At 42.0% G+C, this 20439-nt stretch overlaps 1 protein-coding gene across 3 annotated transcripts in view; it reads right to left on the bottom strand.

The window, feature by feature from the left end:
• anapc5 (anaphase promoting complex subunit 5) overlaps positions 1-20400 on the bottom strand; it is a 34857-nt gene extending 14457 nt beyond the window's left edge. Inside the window, exons 1-12 of one of the 3 annotated variants that reach the window (XM_055655744.1) lie at positions 20381-20400; positions 15280-15514; positions 14675-14948; positions 14507-14586; positions 12483-12592; positions 11166-11370; positions 6645-6711; positions 3739-3840; positions 2934-3124; positions 2132-2213; positions 1871-1963; positions 135-316 (exon numbers count right to left, since the gene is read on the bottom strand). In XM_055655744.1, coding sequence (XP_055511719.1) covers positions 135-316; positions 1871-1963; positions 2132-2213; positions 2934-3124; positions 3739-3840; positions 6645-6711; positions 11166-11370; positions 12483-12592; positions 14507-14586; positions 14675-14887 — 1325 coding nt within the window. In that variant the 5' untranslated portion in view covers positions 14888-14948; positions 15280-15514; positions 20381-20400. The other 2 variants (XM_055655746.1, XM_055655745.1) reach the window with 2 other exon arrangements.
• Between the last annotated feature and the right edge of the window lie 39 nt (positions 20401-20439).

The following is a 20439-nucleotide window of genomic DNA, read 5'->3' as shown; positions in this document are numbered from 1 at the left end:
TGTGGAACAGTAGCAGTAACTTGAAGACACCCATTTTTAATATATATATATATATATATTATATTTTATTTACTATATATTTTTTATATATTTTACACACACTTACTCTCGCAGGCCAACAAGATATTATGTACCTTTGTCCATACATTTTCCAAATTGCAGTTTTCTGTGCTATGCATACATCAATAAGCTCTGAAAGTCCATGTTTCCAATGCAACATGTCAGAATCTTTCATAGCATCCATTAGCTTGTTTGCCGACCTTCCAGAAAAGGCCCGTTGTTGAACTAGCGATTGGATGCCCAAAGAAGCCAGGTACTGCAAAAAACAAACAAAAACATTTTTTTTTAAATGGGCAGATCATTTTGTTTGTTCATGATCCGTGGCAAGCACTAACAAACCATTGTTTATTGACAATGCTTAGTTATCCAGAGGGACGAGAATGTCCACTTAGGTCAGACCCGATACAAAGTGCAGGTTCTCTTTGCCGTTTATGCAGTTTGGTTTCCCACCACCTACAAATACCAGATTTATCATGCAGATGGTTGAATGGTAGAATACAAATATACAAATAAAGAGCAGGAGTTGGCCTCTCAAGTAATTTAATAAGATCATGGTTGATATAATTATACCCTCAACTTTGAATAATTGTGTATTTACAGTAACATTTGACCCTCCTGCTTAGCAATGATCTTATTGACTAATTTGTCTTTTGTAAATAATGCATTAGGCCATCCTGCTACCACTGCAACTCATGGTAGACAAAAATGCTGGAGAAACTCAGCGGGTGCGGCAGCATCTATGGAGCGAAGGAAAGAGGCAACGTTCGAGTCTGATGAAGAGTTTCGGCTCGAAACGTTTCCTCTTTCCTTCGCTCCATAGATGCTGCCGCACCCGCTTAGTTTCTCCAGCATTTTTGTCTAACCGATTCTCCAGCATCTGCAGTTCCTTCTTGACCACAGCATCTCATCTCTCACCATCAACATAATATGCCTCTATTTCCACTGACAAAATGGACAATTTCATATTTTCTCACATTATAATCATTTTATCCAGATCTTTTGCCGACATTTAACCAAAACCCTTTTTTCCCCTTTTAGTACTTTGCTATCTGTTTTGTGTCATAAGGTCATAAATGATAGGAGCAGAATTAGGCCATTCGGCCCACCAAGTCTACTCCGCCATTCAATCATGGCTGATCTATATCTCCCACCTAACCCCATTCTCCTGCCTTCTCACCATAACCCTGGCACCTGTACTAATCAAGAATCTATCTCTGCCTTAAAAATATCCATTGACTTGGCCTCCACAGCCTCCTGCGGCAAAGAATTCCACAGATTCACCACCCTCTGATTAAAGAAATTCCTCCTCATCTCCCTAAAGGAATGTCCTTTAATTCTGTGGCTATGACCTCTAGTCCTAGACTCTACCACTGGTGGAAACAACCTCTCCACATCCACTCTGTCCAAGCCTTTCACTATTCGGTACGATTCAACCAGCAAATTTAGCAACTGTATCTTCACTCCTTTCAACATAATTTGTATAAAGTGGAAAATATGGAAGCCCCAGCATTAATCCCTGCAGCACTCTATTTGTTAAATTTTACTGACTAAAAGATAGACCCATTAGCCAGCCAAGTTTCACTCTGTGCCAAAATGTTACCTCCTACATCATGACATATTTTCTCTAATTAAAAACTCAAATTGCAGATTTGCCAGCACAAGACAAACATTTTAAAATGTCGTTTTAGATTCATTACATGGTTCCAGTAAAGGACTATATTTTTAAATTAAAATTATACCTTAAAACAAATTGTATTAACCTTCTTCATAACATTTTTTTTTTTAAATGATACAAATAATATTTACTTACAGGTAAACCAAGCTGCCCAGCTTTTGTCATCGAATGTTCAATAAGAACTGCATTGTCTGATCCCTTCATCTGTTCCAGTATGTAAAGCCAACTCTAGAATCAAAGTCACAACAGGCATCAAACTTGCATTGCACTTAAGATAAACATTATATAAATTGACAACTTAGCACATAACTGCTATTTATTCAGTTAATAGATCATGCAATACTGAAGGCTATGTCAAAGGACACTTGCTTCTTCCACCACTACCCTACCGCTTACCAGGCAATGCTGTAGGCAAACATGGTCACTGGATTCTTGAGCAATGCGAATAGCTTCCTGCAGAGCATATTGGGCCTGCTCACTAGATAAACACACAAGTATAAAGATAAGGAAGGAAAGCACATATAATTAGGGTGATTAGGTCTCACATTGTTTAGTTTCATTCAGATACAGCGTGGAAACAGACCCTGCGGCCCACTGAGTCCACGTCAACCTTTGATTACTCACATACCAGTTCCACGTTATCCTACTTTTGCATCCCGGACACTAAGGGAAATTTACAGAAGCCAATTAACCTACACGCTATCGGAATGTGGGAGGAAGCCGAAGAACCCGGAGAAAACCCACATGGTTACAGGAAGAACGTGCAAACTCCCGCAAGCATCCATAGACAGGATCGAATCCTGGTCTCTTGCGCTATGTGGCAGCAGCTCTACTGTTGCACCATCCCATCTCCATTGTACTGGAAAATCACAATAATTTGCTCGGTAGCTTGCAACCCAACGGTACGAACATTTGTTTCTCTAAATTTTAGCAACACCCACTTTTCATTCTCCTGTGCCACTAACCCCCTCCATCCTGGTGCCCACAAACTATCCCGCCCCTTCTAAAGATGTTCTCCATAGATGCTGCGTAACCCGCTGGTTACTCCAGTACTTTGGTGTCTTTTTTAAAACCTAACAATCGCAGTTCCTTGTTTCTTCAGTAAATTAGAAGTATTACAACATTGTTTGTCAACTGATATTAAAACATTTCCACTATGCATTACGACTACATTCAAAGTAGAATGGAAAATACTCACTGATGGCCAAACCTACAGTTTAGAGCAGCAAGATTTAGAGCTGCATATCTTAAACTTCTTCCAAACCCATCCTCTCCACTGCTTTTGCTGTCACTGCCAGTAAGAATTAACCGATCAAAATAGTGAAGGAGGCTATGCATTGCACTGAAGTAGTCTTGTACCCTGAGACTATTTAAGTAGCTCAAATAATGCTGAAATCACAAAATAAAGACATTAAAACTTGATAGTTATTGTTTTAATTTTCAACAAAACATTTGATAAACTTCATGCTAATTTCCACGTTCTTATTTGCTAGAAACATGACCTTTAATTCTTTGTTGCGTAATTTATTAAAGTGGGGTGTGTGACAAGCATCGAATTAAAATGCTACAGCCACAAACTAGAATTAACTTCAGTTTAAATTAATGCCAGAAAGGAGAATAAAGTTTGGGAAGAAAATAAACTAGTTTGGGAAGAAATTAAACTAGAATAGTTAATCAAAATTAACTTTTGTGCAGAAAGCAAAGGAATTAGCAACAAATCATGGGAAGAGAAACCTAACCAATCTATTGAAAGGTTATAATTAATAATACAAACTTTTCTTGCAGTGAAGAAATAGATTAAGTTACTCTGCATAATAATGAATGAAATGTTACTGTTACAGAATTTTGAAACCATATTCGCACAGCTTAATTTAATCATCAGCATTATGCTCCTACTATTCAAACATTAATCTGAGATAACATTCATTTTCTCAGCAATAACAGCAATAGTTGATGGAACCTTCGTGAACTCTTCCAGAAAATTATAACATTTGAATACTTACAGCTTCTGAAAAATCTGGATTAAATTTGAGGAGGTTATTCAATTCTTTCTGGAGAGCCGCTGGTGAAAGAGCCTTATTTTCATTATTTTTCAACAATGATGCCTACAAAATATTAAGACCATTTTTCATTATTTCTGTCAAGCAAAGTAAGTAAACCCAGCAATTGATAGTATGAGAATTAATTATATTGTAGCGGCACCAAATGTGGTGAATAAGGCCAGACATCAGGCACGTTCAAACAGTTGTTTTATTCAGGTGTTACATGTTAAGTTGGTCCGTTAACGTAATTATCATTGCTGCTGTAGCTGAGCGAGGTTGTTCTCTCAGGCTCAGCTACCTGTTGTTGACTACCTGGGTCTCAAGGTGAGATAAGCTTAAGTAGCAGGACACTCCGCCTAGGCAGTGATGTCAAGTGCCAGCCCTCGTAGCTAATGACGAGGGTTTGACCATAAATGGTCTGTGTATTAGCCAATGCCACAGGACCCCCCCCCCCCAGAACCGGAGGAAGGAATAGAATGGTCGAGGGCGGCTCCTGCCATGTGGGTCGGGAACACTCTGGGCGTGGGTTGGGACGGAGGGGCCCGCGGGCGCAGTCGACGCTCCATGTGGGCGATCCCGAGGAGACCAATGCAAAAGCTGCCGGACGGAAGAGAGACAGTCGCATCTCCTCGACCCAGCTAAGGGACCACGTCCTGAGAAATATGGCCCCCAGCAACTGCTGGGAGATGTCGGCAACAATGAAGAAAAAAACTAAATAAAATAAATAAACTGATTGCTGTACCTGGCGTGGTGATGCAGTGTAAACAGAGTGAAAAGAAACAACACAAACTACAGTGAGCATTCACGTGCAAAGTGGTAAGTTCAAATTGTCCAGTGTCCATTGTGCAGGATGGGAATCTGTGCTGGAAAACCAGAGGTTGCAGTGACAGCCTCCGACCTGAATGAGGCGCTGTTGCCGGTGGTCAGACTGCAGGGACGACATCCGGCCTGAAGATGGCGCTGTGGACGGCGGTCCGGCTGCAGTGACAGCATCGGGCGGGAAGATGGCGCTGTGGACGGCGGTCCTGCTGTAGTGACTGCATCCGGCCGGAAGGTGGCACTGTGGAAGGCGGTAAGGCTGCAGTGATGGCAGTTGGAGGTTACACAAAAATGCTGGAGAAACTCAGCGGGTGCAGCAGCATCTATGGAGCGAAGGAAATAGGCAACGTTTCGGGCCGAAACCCTTCTTCAGACTGATCGGGGGTGGGCGGGGACAAGAAAGGGAAAAGGAGGAGTAGCCCGAAGGCTGGGGGATGGGAGGAGACAGCAGGGGAGCTGAGGGAGGGTAGGAGACAGCAAGGACTAACAAAATTGGGAGAATTCGTTGTTCATGCCCCCGGGGTGCAGACTCCCCAAACGGAATATGAGGTGCTGTTCCTCCAATTTCCGGCGGGTGCAGCAGCATCTATGGAGCGAAGGAAATAGGCAACGTTTCGGGCCGAAACCCTTCTTCAGACTGATCGGGGGCGGGGGTAAAGTGACGGCAGATGATCTGACGGTGGCGCTGTTGCCAGTGGTCAGGCTGCAGGGACGGCATCCGGCCGGAAGGTGGCGCTGTGGACGGCGATCAGGGAAGTTCGAGCTTCTCTTCTGGCCGCGGCGGCCATTTCTGTAGTCGGGCGGCCGCTTATTTCAGTAGGCCGCGGCGGCCCCAACCAGCGATTCAATCCCTGGGCCGGACAGACAGCCAGCGCCCAGGGATCTACGGGATCCGCGGCTGTGAGGAGCAGAAGGGCATCTTCAGCAGGCGCCCCAGGTAAGCTTGCGCTATCGGGTGGCTGGGCCCTGGGCAGCGGCCGGCAGGGTCTGGTGCGGTGCAGGGCCTGGAGCCGTGGCGAGGCCTGTTGCGGTGCTGGGGATGAAGCCGTGTCCGCGGTGAGGCCCAGTGCGGTGCAGGTGAGGCGAGGCTGGATCCGGTGCAGGGACTGGAGTGGTGAGGCCCGGTGCAGTGCAGGGCCTGGAGCCGTGTTCACGGTGAGAGGCCAGGGCCTGGTCTGTTGTTGGGAGCGGGAGAGCGGCAGGTACTGATGGGGAAGCGGCGGCAGCTGCGGCTTCTCAGCTCCGGTGAGCAGCAGCTGCTGAGGAAGCTGCCGCGGTCTCTCAGCTCCGGTGGTCAGCTCCGGGCAGGTCATGCGGGAGAGCTTGGCGGCCGTCACGAGGATTGTCACTGGACTGCACCACTTGACCCAGGCGCCCTGCGGCATACCTTGGGGTAGGGCCGGGTTGGCTGCAACGTCGTTCTGCAGGGCTGGGCAGTCGGCTGCAGACATCAGGTCTCCCGAGGCTGGAGAAATCCAAATTTCAATTTGGATAGTCGGAGTCACCAATGTAGCGGCACCAAACATGGTGAATGAGGCCAGACATCAGGCAGGTTCAGACAGTTGTTTTATTCAGGTGTTACATGATAAGTTGGTCCGCTAACGTAATTGTCATTGCTGCTGTAGCTGAGAAAGGTTGTTCTCTCGGGCTCAGCTACCTGTTGACTACCTGGGTCTCAAGGTGAGATAAGCTTAAGTAGCAGGACACTCCCCCTAGGCCGTGACGTCATGTGCCAGCCCTCGTAGCTGCTGACGAGGGTTCGACCATAAGTGGTCTGTGTATTAGCTGAAGCCACAATATTATTTTACATAAGCAGGACATAATTCTATAATTCTGGAAGATTTATACATCAAAAAGAACAATCACAGTCCTGCATCACACATTATAAAGAGATTCCAAAAAAAGTTAGCTGGAGACCAGAAAAATCCCAAGCTTGTTGCCTGGTCTGTGGCACTGACACATCCAGGATATCTATTTTCAATCATGAACAGTTAAAGGCAAAAATAAATGCATCTTCAGAGGAGAAAAAGGACAAAGTACTACTATACCTGTTGAGCAAGGAAATATTCAGCTTGTTTCTGAGATAACGGTCCTCTGTCACTAACTTCATCATCTCTGTTGAATAACATCAGAAGTTGTGTAATGTATTTTTACAAAAAATACTCATATTTTCAACAAAGTCAAGGTTTTTAGTTAAATTTTCTCCTATATCAATAGTTCCAGCTGTTGGTTGACTTTTATATGCCCATAGCAGTAAGGAAAATAGTTATAATCCACTTCTTTTAAAACACATAGTATTCCATCGCACGACAACAATTATTAGCAGAACCAAATGGCAAGGCAGAAATGGTTCAAAAAAAATAAACCCGTAATATCATTTTGGGTCACAGTGCCCTCCATAATGTTAGACACGATACACAGTGTATCGTGAGTCTTGCGTGGGAACTTTTTAACTCAGCGGGCAGGCAGCAGCAAATTGTCGCTCCCTTCAGTTTCACCCCACCTACATCCCTCTGCTTCCCGGCCATGTGTGTGACCCCTTCCCTCCCCTCCCCTCTCCAGCTCCCCGCGCATTGCACCGGCGCGGGGGCTTTGCACTGTCTTCACGTTGGAGCCAGTGCCAGTCACCGGAGACGCCAGGACCAACGGGACACCGACCCCCAGGCCCACTGCAAGCACGGAGAACCCAGAGACCCACAGCCAGCAGCAGCCCAGCCCCGTTCCAATTCCAGAGGAACACGCTCTCCGCTGTCCCCGTAGGGACAGAAGCTGATGGCTCGGGCTGTGACGCTCCGGCCACCCCCCTGTACAGGAGCTGAGACTGGGAACTGTGGGGTTGTTTGCAGTTGCAGAGGGAGGGGGCAAGGGCGGTACAGTTCCCAGTCTCAGCTCCATTCCAGGGGGGTGACCGGAGACGTCAGGACCAACGGGACACCGACTGCAAGCACGGAGATCCCATAGACTCACAGCCAGCAGCAACTCTAGCCCAGCCCCGCTCCAACTCCAGAGGAACCCGGGTTGCGGATGAGGGGGCGCAGCTCGGGCTGTGGGCGAACTGCCACGTCGCTGTAGCGGCGCATCGGGGAGCGGGTTCCTGTTGGTCCTGACGTCTCCGGCCACCCCCCTGGACAGGAGCTGAGAGATGTCAGGACCACCAGAAGCCGCTCCCCGATGGGCCGCTACAGCGACAAGTGGCAGTTCGCCCACAGCCCGAGTTGCGCCCCCTCATCGGGACACCGACCCCCAGGCCCACTGCAAGCACGGAGATCCCAGAGACTCACAGCCAGCAGCAACTCTAGCCCAGCCCCGCTCCAACTCCAGAGGAACCCGGGTTGCGGATGAGGGGGCGCAGCTCGGGCTGTGGGAAAACTGCCACTTGTCGCCGTAGCGGCCCATCGGGGAGCGGATTCCTCTGGAGTTGGAGGGACAGGGAGACACAGCGGCTTTTCAGAATGGTGGGCAATCACTTCCAAAGTTCTGCCCACACAGTCAGTACACCTCTCCTACACTTGTCTCCCGCACTAAGATCATCTCGCAGAGAATGATCCCAGCCTAACCCTCCCTATTCTCTCCTATTCTGCAAGAAAAAACTACATTGAAGACTCAAACTCGCGATCGAGTAACTGCCGGGATCGAGGTGCAAACTCGCGACCTTGCGGATACGAGCCGAGCACTCTACCACTGAGCCAGCCGTTAAAATCTACGCTAAAAATCTTCCATTCCGAAAGCTGAAAAATTCTGAATTACGAAAAGTGTCTAGTCCCAAGGCTTTCGGATAAAATGGTTGTGCACCTGTACTACCATCAGCAGTTGTATCATCATTGAAGATAAGCGGGCCAGTACCTTCAGCAGCCAGGCCATAACACCCCCACCACCGTGTTTCACAGATGAAGTGGTATGCTTTGGATCTTGGGCAGTTCCTCCTCTACTCCATACTTTGCTCTTGCCATCACTCTGATACAAGTTAATCTTAATCTCATCTGTCCACAAGACCTTTTTTCAGAACTACGGTTGCTCTTTTAAGTATTTCTTGGCAAACTGTAACCTGACCATCCTATTTTTGCGGCTAACTAGTGGTTTGCGTCTTGCAGTGAAGCTTCTGTATTTCTGTTCATGAAGTCATCTGCGGACAGTGGTCATTGACAAATCCACACCCGACTACTGAAGAGTGTTTCTGATCTGACGGACAGGTGTTTGGGGATTTTTCTTTATTATGGAGAGAATTCTTCTGTCATCAGCTGTAGAGGTCTTCCTCGGCCTGCCAGTCCTTTTGCGATTAGTGAGCTCACCAGTGCTCTCTTTCTTCTTAATGGCGTTCCAAAACGGTTGATTTTCGTAAGCCTAAGGTTTGGCTGATGTATCTAACAGTTTTATTCTTGTTTCTCAGTCTCATAATGGCTTATTTGACTTTCAATAAAAGTTTCCAACGGTGATGAAAAGACTGGAGGAAAGACTAGGTGCTGAGAGCTCTCTTATGCCTGCATTAAGGAGGCAATTAAACACAACTGAGCAATTACAAACACCTGTGAAGCCACGCGTCCCAAAAATTATGGTGCCCTGAAATGGGGGGGGACTATGTATAAATACTGCTGTAATTTCTACATGGTGAAACCAAAATGTATAGAAAATACCCTTTAATAAAATCTGACAATGTGGACTTTAACCACATGTGATTTCTTTCTATTACAAATCTCAAATTGTGGAGGTCAGAGGCAAATAAATAAATGATGGGTCTTTCTCCCAAACATTATGGAGGGCACTGTATATCTAACTACAGAGCGAGATGAAATATTATAGCTTAACAGCAACATCAGATGCTAACTTTTATTTGCAATGATCCAATTTCAAAGAATTGGACAATGATACTTATACAAAACAAGGAGGAGGAACTCAGCAAGTCTGACAGCATATGTGGAGGGAATGGACAAATTAAGTTTCTGATTGGGAAACTTGCAGATGACAGTGACATTTTTTTACCATTCACATTTGTCACAATTTTGCGATTTCCTTTAAGATATCGTAACTATAGTTACGTTAAATAATGAAGAGTCACGGAGATTGAGGGACAAATTAAATCCACAGACCAGAATAGAGAAGAGAAAAGATAGACATAATAAGGAGCAGAGTAGGAGCTTGCGATCAGAGCTCTATCCATTCCAGGAAAGTAAAGTGGAAGAACAAAACCAGTCAGCAGATATGGGAAATACATAATTCAGTCCACAGTGTGCCAGCAATTCTGGGATATTGACCAGAAGCAGAAAAGCCGAGTAGCATGAAAATATGAGAATGTAGTAAATTAATCATATTGATTAGCTTTAAAAATTGTACTGATAAGAGAGGAATTGGAGCAGCCAGCGACTGCGAGTAATTACATATATTCATGAACAAACATTATTTTAAAAACTCTTACACGAATCGAGATTAAAGTAAAATTCATCAGACCACTAAATCCTTTTACATTAAATTATTAAAACAAAATCAGAGTGTATCTGAGACACTAATACATTTCAATTAATTCATTTTGACATCATGGACAATAATTTAATCATTGATGAGCACTTCAATCTGCATGTCTTTCAGCAATCCTTTTCTGTAGGTTTATACTTCCTTTATAATATTTCTCCACATTACGTTTTTTTATTAGGAAGCACATTTAAATCAATCTTAGCAAACCATTTAAAAAGTCTTCCATAAAAGGATGTAGATCGTATTTGATCAGCAATTAACTTTATAAAATGTGCCAAAAGGAACATTTCAAATCACAGAATGTTGTGAGAAACAATGATAGCATAAGGTTCAAGTAATCAGAGTGAATAAGAACTATGACGATCCAAGGGAATAAAGGACAAGTTATTTAAATTAAATCTTTGTAAAATTTAAATCTTTGTATTTTTATAGGAAATAAAATATAAATAAGTTGTCATTTATTTCCTTGAAAGTTTGCATGATTTCTCATCTATTATTTCTAAATTGTAAAATAAAAGATCCCAAATCAGTTTTAAAATACTTTTAAACAGAAAATTGCTTTTTGGGGTATCAGAGGTCAATGGACCAGCAGGAAAAAAAAAAAAGTAGCTCTTATTCAAATATTGTTCCAAAATTAGATGCTGCAGGGACAACAATCAGGAGGCCAAATAACCAAGATGGTTCAGGTAAAGAAACATTCTCTTAATAATCAGAAGACAATGGATTCCTTTTGCTCAAGTACCTTTCCGTCAGCATGAAGTATGTAAATACCTAGTGGTATATTTTTTCATGGATCCACTTGAATGGCCCTTTTTAAAAAAACCTCATAGGACTATTCACTAGTTCAATTATTCAATAAACCCTTCATTGTTTCCCTCTAAATCACCTGAACATCTTCCCATGGAAATATTGATAAGCAATGATTCACAAAGATTGGAAACAATGACAAAATGTTGTAATATTTAAAAAATATTTGTACTGACAGAGGAAAAAAAAAGAGAAAAAAAACAGGATTAAGAATGCTTTTCTTTTTTTGTTTAAATCACACAAGTTTCATTTAATTTAAGCAATTAGAAATAAACGTTAACACGATATGATCTTACCTCAATGGAAATTCCAATTCCTCTTTTTCCATTTTTCCTTCAAGATCTAAAGAGGTTAATTCCATATCTGTATCATCTATTTCGGTTGTTCTTGATGACATCTTTTCATAGCTTTGGTAATATTGTTGTAAAGCTGTGTAAAGCTTATAAACCTGACTAAAGGACAGTTTGTTGTAAGCTAGGATCATGTGCCGCAAGAACAGACCTGCAAGAACATTAAGGGTTGGTTACCCACTGACAAGAATACAAACTGTAGCATTGGATTGAAATTATTACTATAGAATATAATTTCTAATTATTAAATGCAGCGATTTACTTTCATACTACATGAAAATTAACATTAAATTGGTAATAATATTTCTAGATCTAAATTGGAAGATGTGGATTCAGCTTTCAGCCCAACTGTCCTAGCAGGCTGTGATGAGAATTTAAATAATTGAATGCTCCCACATCCCAATGAGATGGAGATTTGTACCTTTATTGGCCTCTGTAAAATTGCCCCTAATGTCTAGGGAATGGATGCAAAAGTGGGATAACAGAAAATTAGTGTGAAGATTTGATCGATGGTCGGCAATGGACTTGGTAGATCAAAGAGCCTGTTTCCATGCTGTATCTCTAAACTACACTAAAAGGTTTTGAGGGACAAGATATCTCAAGCAAAAGGGAAACTGTTACAATCTAAAGCACAATGAAATGGAATGCTCTGTGTGCCACTAGAACTATGGTTATATGGTTATAAATGGAGGAAACAGATTATCCTACTGTGCAACAACTATTTCCTTGAATGAAAACTTTATTCCAATCATCTGTCTTTATTGGACATCAACATTTTCCAACAATGCCTGGCTTTTCCATAAAATGTACAGGGGATATCTAGGGACAAATAAAACAGGAAAAGTAAAATAAAAATGATGAGATGTCCACATAAATCAGCAATGATCCAATTACAATGTGGTAATACAACAAATCCAGTACACAAAGTATACAACAGAAGAATCATGGTGCTATATACATAGTCAGGTAGAATTATTTGGCTTTCTTTTGCAACTGAAGACATGAAAAAGTGAATGGATGAGCTTCAACATAACGCTTCAGCTAGTATAATTTTATTAAAAACAGGAATAGCAATACTTAAAGGACAACAATGGATATGGGTGAACTTGTCAACCAATAATTTCTCCCCACAATAGCAAATTGTTGAAGATGCGTATCAAAAACCTGCATTACGCAGACTTCTTGAACGCCAGTATTTAGACTTGATAAAGTGGCCGTCAAGTTATGAAATATTTCAGCCAACTATCAAAGATTTATACAAACCTATGACACTTGTCTTATGAACAGCTGGTTCTGTACCACTGAAAACATGCTGGAGGGAAAAAAAGAAATTTTCCATGTCCTTCAACTCTCCTTCAGCCATCAGCTTCACTCTGAGAAAGGGAAATTATGAAAATATTATTCAAATACATTTTGTAATAATATCCATTATTTTCAATGTATTTAAAATGACCTTTAGTAGATTTTAAAAGCTAATATTGCAATTTTTTCACCTTATTCCAATTTAAAGATGACTATGTGCTTTTAAAATAAAAAATAGTTGAACCAATAAACTGGAATATCATGATTTCCCTACCAGAGTTTTTCAAAAGTAAAAATTAAAGGATACATGCGCAACTGGTACAGCCAGTGTTTATATTCCATCCCTATCAATCCTTCAGGAGACTTTGATGAGTCACTATCTTGAACTGTTGCAGTCCTTGTGGACATTGTGGGCTAAAATGTCTGTTGCTGTGTGATCAGATCTGTGTGTACGAAAGAACTGCAGATGCTAGTTTAAATCGAAGGTAGACACAAAATGCTGTAGTAACTCCACGGATGAGGCAACATCTCTGGACAGAAGGAATGGGCGACGTTTCAGGTCGAGACCCTTCTTCAGATCTATGTTCTGTGTGGTGCAAGTACTGCTGATAATAATGGAGCTCTAGGATAAATATCCAAAGTAGCAACAATATATTTCCAAGTCACAACAGTTTGCTACTTCCAAAGTTCCCTACCACATAGGCCATTTCAGCCTGTTGAGTTGATATCAGTTCAAATGGCAATCCTATTCTCCCACTAATTTTCCCTATCACATATATTCTCTCTATTTTCCCGTAGACACAAAATGATGGAGTAACTCAGCGGGACAGGCAGCATATCTGGAAAGAAGGAATGGGTGACGTTTCAGGTCGAGACCAATCTTCAGACTGAACTCTCTATTTTCCCAACAACTTCCCTGAAAATTCTAACACCGCACACTTGAGGTAATTTACAATGTCTAATCCTGCACAATTGTAAGATGTAGGAGGAAACCTGAGAATTCAAAAGAAATCCACACTCTTTTGCATTCTTCACTTGTCCAGTGTTGGTCGCTTGCCTTGAAGATAATAGTGGGTTACTCAAAGCAATGAGGTTACTTATTGTGGCATAATTCAGTTTGGTGACTTCAAAGACTTTGAGCTTTAGGGCTATCCAGGTTTGAGCTTCTATAACTTTTTTACGTAATCCCATTTAATGGAACAGATATGCCACAAAATACATATTTGCCTTTCTCTCGACCACGAGTGGCAGTCACTCCCACCAATGTATGAAACAAGTATATTAATCAGGAGAATGTCACATACAGTTTTTGTTTGTTTGCTTTGTTCCCCCAACATCTATTCCCGATTGACAGCTATGTGCTATTGGGCAGCCCTAATGAGTTGTGGATATTAAAGTTCCTCTGCCAGTGTATATTGTTTTCCTTGAAAATAAAACAAAAATGTGCAAATCTGAAATAAAAACAGAAAATGGTAAAAAAAAAATACACATAGGAAGACAGGCAGCAACTGAGGAGAAAAAAAAAATGAGATCTCAGGTCAATCAATTTTAAGAGATATTAACTCCATTTCATTTTCCACTGATACTGCCAGTCCTGCTGGATATTTCTACTATTTTGTTTTTATTTCACTGTATATGTTACTATTAGCAATGTTTCTTCCCAATGTACAACATTCATGAGCACTGATTCAATGGGAGTCAGAGTATATGTGATGCTTGCAGAAGCATTTATTGCCATTGTTTGACTCAATTTCAGGAGCCATCATTGAATCAGGCATTAACTTTGAGAACTCCTAGATGACAATATCTATCACGGCACCTCCAACATCACATTTTCCAAACACATCGCCTCTGATTATTTAACTAGATTTTCACAAATGGCTCCGGTCATGTTTCTACAATTCAGATTATTCATTGTTCCATGTAGTCACAATATCCTTAAGCTCTTTAGAACTTGCACAAATACACATTATAGATCCATTTACCTTGTACTGACAGCACTTGCTAATTTAGGGCAGCATTCTCCAATAGTCTTCAACAATTGAAATAATGTCATGTCTGGACCCTATGGTGAAAATTTAATATTGTTTAATATGTTTAAGAGAAAAAATAAATAGACGGCGAATTAATGTATTACCAGGAAGTACTCTCACCTGCAACAACGGTAAATTCAATTTGTTCATGTGTAGACGCCTCGTTTCAACCTCAGGCGTCCCTTGTCCCTTACAAGTGGCCATTTCGTGCAACAAAACCAGGATTGAGATCTTGTGAGGGGTAACCCAGTCTTTGATTCCAAAAATGTTTGCATGAACTACACCATTCGCCATCATAGGGTTGAAAAACATGCTCTCGTGAACACTGGCCATAATAGCAGCTAGGACCAAATACTGAAGTGAGGAAACGACGCAATCAAGTCCAATTCAAGGCCTTGTGGAGAGGAAACACAGAAAATAACTTCTATTTCGCAAACGCATTGGTCACTAATAAACAAGCGACATTCACGTTGTAAAATTCTAACGTACAGCCAATATAAAGCACATATCTCGCGATTTATAAAATCGCTGGATAAAGACAAATCTGCCGCGCTACCAGGCAAACGCCACACACCAGCGACAGGGTCGCCAATCAATGCATGAGCGAACCGATGACTCGATGTGCTCGGGAAGCTGCTCCAGACCAAAGATTATAGAGCAGAGGAGGCATACCGGAAGTCGCGTTTGGCATAAACAAATGGCGGCCGTGACGTTCCGTTACGTACCATACGTCAGCCCATTGGATTTCGGAGGAGTGGTCTATCTTGCTCCTCTAGGATCTTTGCTTCAGACCGGGGAACTCGAGCTAGATGCAGCGGTGTACATGTGTACCAGGCGCTCCAAAGCATACATTGACCTTAATACTTAAGGCTCCCGACCTGAAACATCGTCCATTCCTTCACAGATGCTGCCTGACCCGCTGAGTTTCCTCCAGCATTGTTACGCTCAAGATTCCAGCATCTGCATAGAATAGCAATGTTACAAAATTTTGAGATTTAAAAAATCAAGTCTGCAATTTATCCCATCAGATAAAGCATAACAATAAGTTTAATTTGACACCTAATTCACTTTCATATCTCAAGTAATAAAAAAGTTATGGCCATTTTCATACTCGGAAATTAGCATCTTGTTCCCTATTGATTTTCTATGGACATAACAAAAAAGCTGTGATCGAGGACAGTCAAAAGCCCATAACCTTCTTAAAAATTAAGAGAACTGAATGAAATTTTCAGTTATCATAGATTGAACCATTCTGAAACAAATATAAAATAATCTTACTTGGAGGACCTGAAATTAAAGCATATAATTAGTTAGTTACCCAATAGTAGCTAATTTCAAACTTCAATTACTAGATCTAAACATCTATCCATTTCTTAATAAATGATTAACATTTTTAAATAGCCCAAGTGTCCAAATAATATTCACAAATAATTCACAATAAAACATGATTTTTAAATCTCATTTACATCAATTTATAGGCCAAATGGAACAAATTTAGTGTTCAATTGCTGTAAATTAAAGTCAATTTAAATCAGCTTTCTGGAGTGGGTTCCTGTGAACGCGCTGGTTTAGAACGTTCACATTGCGCTGGATTTGTGCCCTCAAGTGCCCAGAAAAATACTGCGGGATATAAAGAGCCCAAAATGAACTACTCGCTATAGAAAACTTTATATACAGGGTTCTTAAGAAGCCCCATTTAATGTAAAAATAAGGTACATACCTTTAATTATTTGCTTTATAAAACCCTGGGGCTGCGAGAGGTTGCGGGTTGAGAGAGTGATTTTGAAACAACTATAACTATTATACAAGGCCATAAAAACTAATAATACCTTTTGCGACGGGGTCTGTCAGCCATTTTCCGTTAATGATTTACTAGGCTGAACATTTTCGGTTGCAACAGCCTAGTGAAAATCGCGTTTTAAACCCGCCCCCTCTAAACAGCGCCAAAATCGTGCACACGGAGGGGGGGGGGGAGAGGGGGGAGAGGGGAGAGAGAGGGGAGGGGAGGGGAGAGGGGGAGGAGAGAGGGAGAGGGAGAGGGGAGAGGGAGAGAGAGAGAGAGAGAGAAAAAACAAAAAAACAAAAAAAAAACAAAGGGAAGTGTAATATCCCAAAAAGCAATAAAGCTGTAGGAAATGCCCAGCAGATCATGCAGTTTCAATGGAGAGAGAAAGACTAATTTACTATTACGGATGGACAACCAACCACTTGATTGGGAAACAGAGAAAATGAGTTATCTGAAAATGTACAGTTTGTTATTGACCAGAAGCATGAGAGTGTAAAATGGGAGATTCAGAGACCACATAATGTTTATACAGAGCAGTTTTCAGTTTGCAGTGGTCTTAAAAATGAGAGCTTTGGTGAGTAGAGTATTTTAGGAGAACCCCAAAATTCGCTTTTGGTGCAACAGTAGGTTCAAATCATCTGGTGGGTCGTGAGTCTTTGACAGTTTTGTAGCTTCCAGGATATTAGTGGAGGTGACATATGACAGTGCAGCTTGGCTGAATGGAATGCTCTTTCTGCACAACATGAAAACTCATAGATGCTTCTAATATTCCTGACATGTGCAAGAAGAATCTCTTATCGCAGTAGCTTGAGCTGAGCAATTCAAAGCTGGGTTGCCAGAGTAAGACACAAACAATCTCCCAGATGTACTAGGGAACAGAGGATCTAGGGTGATGGAGGAACTGAAGGAAATTCACATTAGTCAAGAAATGGTGTTGGGTAGACTGATGGGACTGAAGGCTGATAAATCACCAGGGCCTGATGGTCTGCATCCCAGGGTACTCAAGGAGGTGGCTTCAGACTGATGGGGGGAGGAATTATAGACCAGTCGATTGTTAAAGATGTTATAGCAGCGCATTTGGATATTCAGTGACGGGATCGGTCAAAGTCAGCATGGGTTTATGAAGGGGAAATCATCCTGAACCAATCTTTCGTAACTTGACCCCCCATCAGTCTGAAGGAGGGTTTCGGCCCGAAACTTCACCTATTTCCTTCGCTCCATAGATGCTGCTGCACCCGCTGAGTTTCTCCAGCATTTTTGTGTACCTGCTTACTTTTAGTGACTGATGTACAAGCACACCCAGGTCTCATTGCACCTCCCCTTCTCCTAATCTGACACCATTCAAATAATAATTTGCCTTCCTGTTCTTGCTACCAAAGTGGATAACCACACATTTATCTAAGTCACCCTGCAGCCTCATAGCATCCTCCTTGCAGCTCATACTGCCACCCAACTTTGTGTCATGCACAAACTTAGAGATGTTAGATACAATTCCCTCGTCTAAATCGTTAATATATACAGTAAATAACTGGGGTCCCAGCACCGTGCCTGGAGGCACCCCACTAGTCACTGCATGCCATTATGAAAAGGGCCCATTAATTCCTAATCTTTGCTTCCTGTCTGCCAACCAGTTCTCTATCCATGTCAATACCCAACCCCTAATACCATGTGCTCTAATTTTACATACTAATCTCTTGTGTGGGACTTTGTGAAAGGCCTTTTGAAAGTCCAGATACACCACATCCACTGGCTCTCCCTTATCCATTCTGCTTGTTACATCCTCAAAAAAATCCGAAAGATTGGTTCAGGATGATTTCCCCTTCATAAACCCATGCTGACTGACCGATCCCGTCACTGAATATCCAAATGCGCTGCTATAACATCCTTAACAATCGACTGGTCTATAATTCCCCATTTTCTCTCTCCTTCCTTTCTTAAAAAGTGCAGTTACATTGGCTACTCTCCAGCCCACCGGAACTGATCCAGAGTTGAGAGAACATTGGAAAATGATCACCAGTGCATCCACGATGTCTAGGGCCACCTCCTTGAGAACTCTGGGATGTAGACCATCAGACCCTGGGATTTATCTGCCTTCAGTCCCAACAGTTTACCTAACACCATTTTCTGACTAATGTGGATTCCCTTCAGTTCCTCCCTCCCACGAGATCCTCGGTCCCCTCGTATTTCCGGGAGATTAATCTTCCTTAGTGAAGAAAGAACCAAAGTAGTTGTTTAACTGTTCTGCCATTGCTTGTTTCCAATTATAAATTCACCTGTGTCTGACTGTAAGGGACCTACATTCGTCTTCACTAATACTTTCCTTTTTACATACCAATAGAAACTTTTAGCCAGTTTTTATATTCCTCGCAAGCTTTCTTTCGTGCTCTTTCCCCCCCCCCTCCCTCTTAATTAACCCCTTTGTCCTCCTCTGTTGGGTTCTAAATTACCCCCAGTCCTCTGGTTTGCCGCATCTTCTGGCCAATTTATATGCCTTTTCCTTGGCTCATCCAATTATAAATTCACCTGTGTCTGACTGTAAGGGACCTACATTCGTCTTCACTAATACTTTCCTTTTTACATACCAATAGAAACTTTTAGCCAGTTTTTATATTCCTCGCAAGCTTTCTTTCGTGCTCCTTCCCCCCCCCCTCCTTCTTAATTAACCCCTTTGTCCTCCTCTGTTGGGTTCTAAATTACCCCCAGTCCTCTGGTTTGCCGCATCTTCTGGCCAATGTATATGCCTTTTCCTTGGCTTTAACACTATCCTTGACTTCCCTCGTCAGCCAACGTTCAGCCGCCTTCCCAAATTATTTTTTCGCCAGACAGGGATGAACAATTTCTGGAGTTCATCCATGAGGTCTTTAAACCTTTGCCATTGCATCTCCACTGCCAACCATTTAAGTCACCCATGATAACCACTGGAGCTTTGCTACACACATCTCTAATTTCCTTCTTGATGCTAACCCCAACCTCCCTACTGCTGTTTGGTGGTCTGTGTACCACTCCAACAAGCGTTTTCTGCCCTTGGCTATTTCACAGTTCTACCCATACTGATTCTACAGCATCCAAGCTAATGTTTCTCCTTGCTATTGCATTAATCTCCTCTTTAACCAGCAATGCCATCCCACCTCCTCTTCCTTTCTGTCTATCCTTCCTGATAACCCCTGCATGTTTAGCTCCCAGCCTCGGTAACTCTGGAGCCATGTCTCTGTAATTCTAACTATATCATATCCCTTAACATCTAATATCATATCCCTTAACTATATCTGCACTATTAATAGGTTATTATTGTCATGTGTACTGATACAGCAAAAAGCGTTTCCGTGATAACCAATTAAATCAGATAATACTGAATACAGTCAAACACAAGGAAAAGAGATTTAAAAGAGTGGGGCGATTGTAAAACATCCTCTGGGACCAGCATGCAAAGAGTCGCCGTACTCCAGCAGAGATCAGTGCAGTGGTGAGAAATTATCTTGGTTAAGTTTTGATGTAGAATTAGAATCATGAACTTGCTGTAGAATACAATGGAGTTGTTATGAATTAATTCGTATGAATTAAAACATTAATAATTAAGCAACGCTACTTAGCCCTAAAGAGCTTTTGTTTCCTATTAGTTTCTAATTCCTTAAGATAAACATTTCAAAATGGATTTAAAAATACAAATAAATTAACTTTTGATAAATTAACTTAGTTTGAATGTTTCCGTTTACATCGTAATAATGTGCACTCCACACCTTTACAGCTGTTTAAAACTCATTTTTACTTTGACGTCCGATATAATTATTTAAAGTGATTAGTTCCTGTATGCTATCACGACTAATAATCACATAGTGCACCTTCAGACATTTGTGTCAGAGAGATGGGAAGATTTTTGTGGGGCGGTTTCTTTGACATCCATGTCAGCGCCATTGTTTCAAGCTAAGAGCGTGGTTGCAAAGGAACAATCTAGCAAGAGGTGGGGCCATCGGATTGGAATAATTTCAGCGTAAAGAATAATAGCCCCTATGACCACGTTGACATTTTCTGAGGTAATTCACCTTTTCCCCTTCGAAAGACAAACCAACCCTGACCAAAGATCCTATAGCGATCTTTGACC

The sequence above is a fragment of the Leucoraja erinacea genome, chromosome 25 (assembly GCF_028641065.1).
Source record: "Leucoraja erinacea ecotype New England chromosome 25, Leri_hhj_1, whole genome shotgun sequence".
NCBI lineage: Eukaryota > Metazoa > Chordata > Chondrichthyes > Rajiformes > Rajidae > Leucoraja > Leucoraja erinaceus.
Note: the sequence above shows the minus strand (reverse complement) of the source record. Positions and strands in the feature narration are given on the sequence as shown.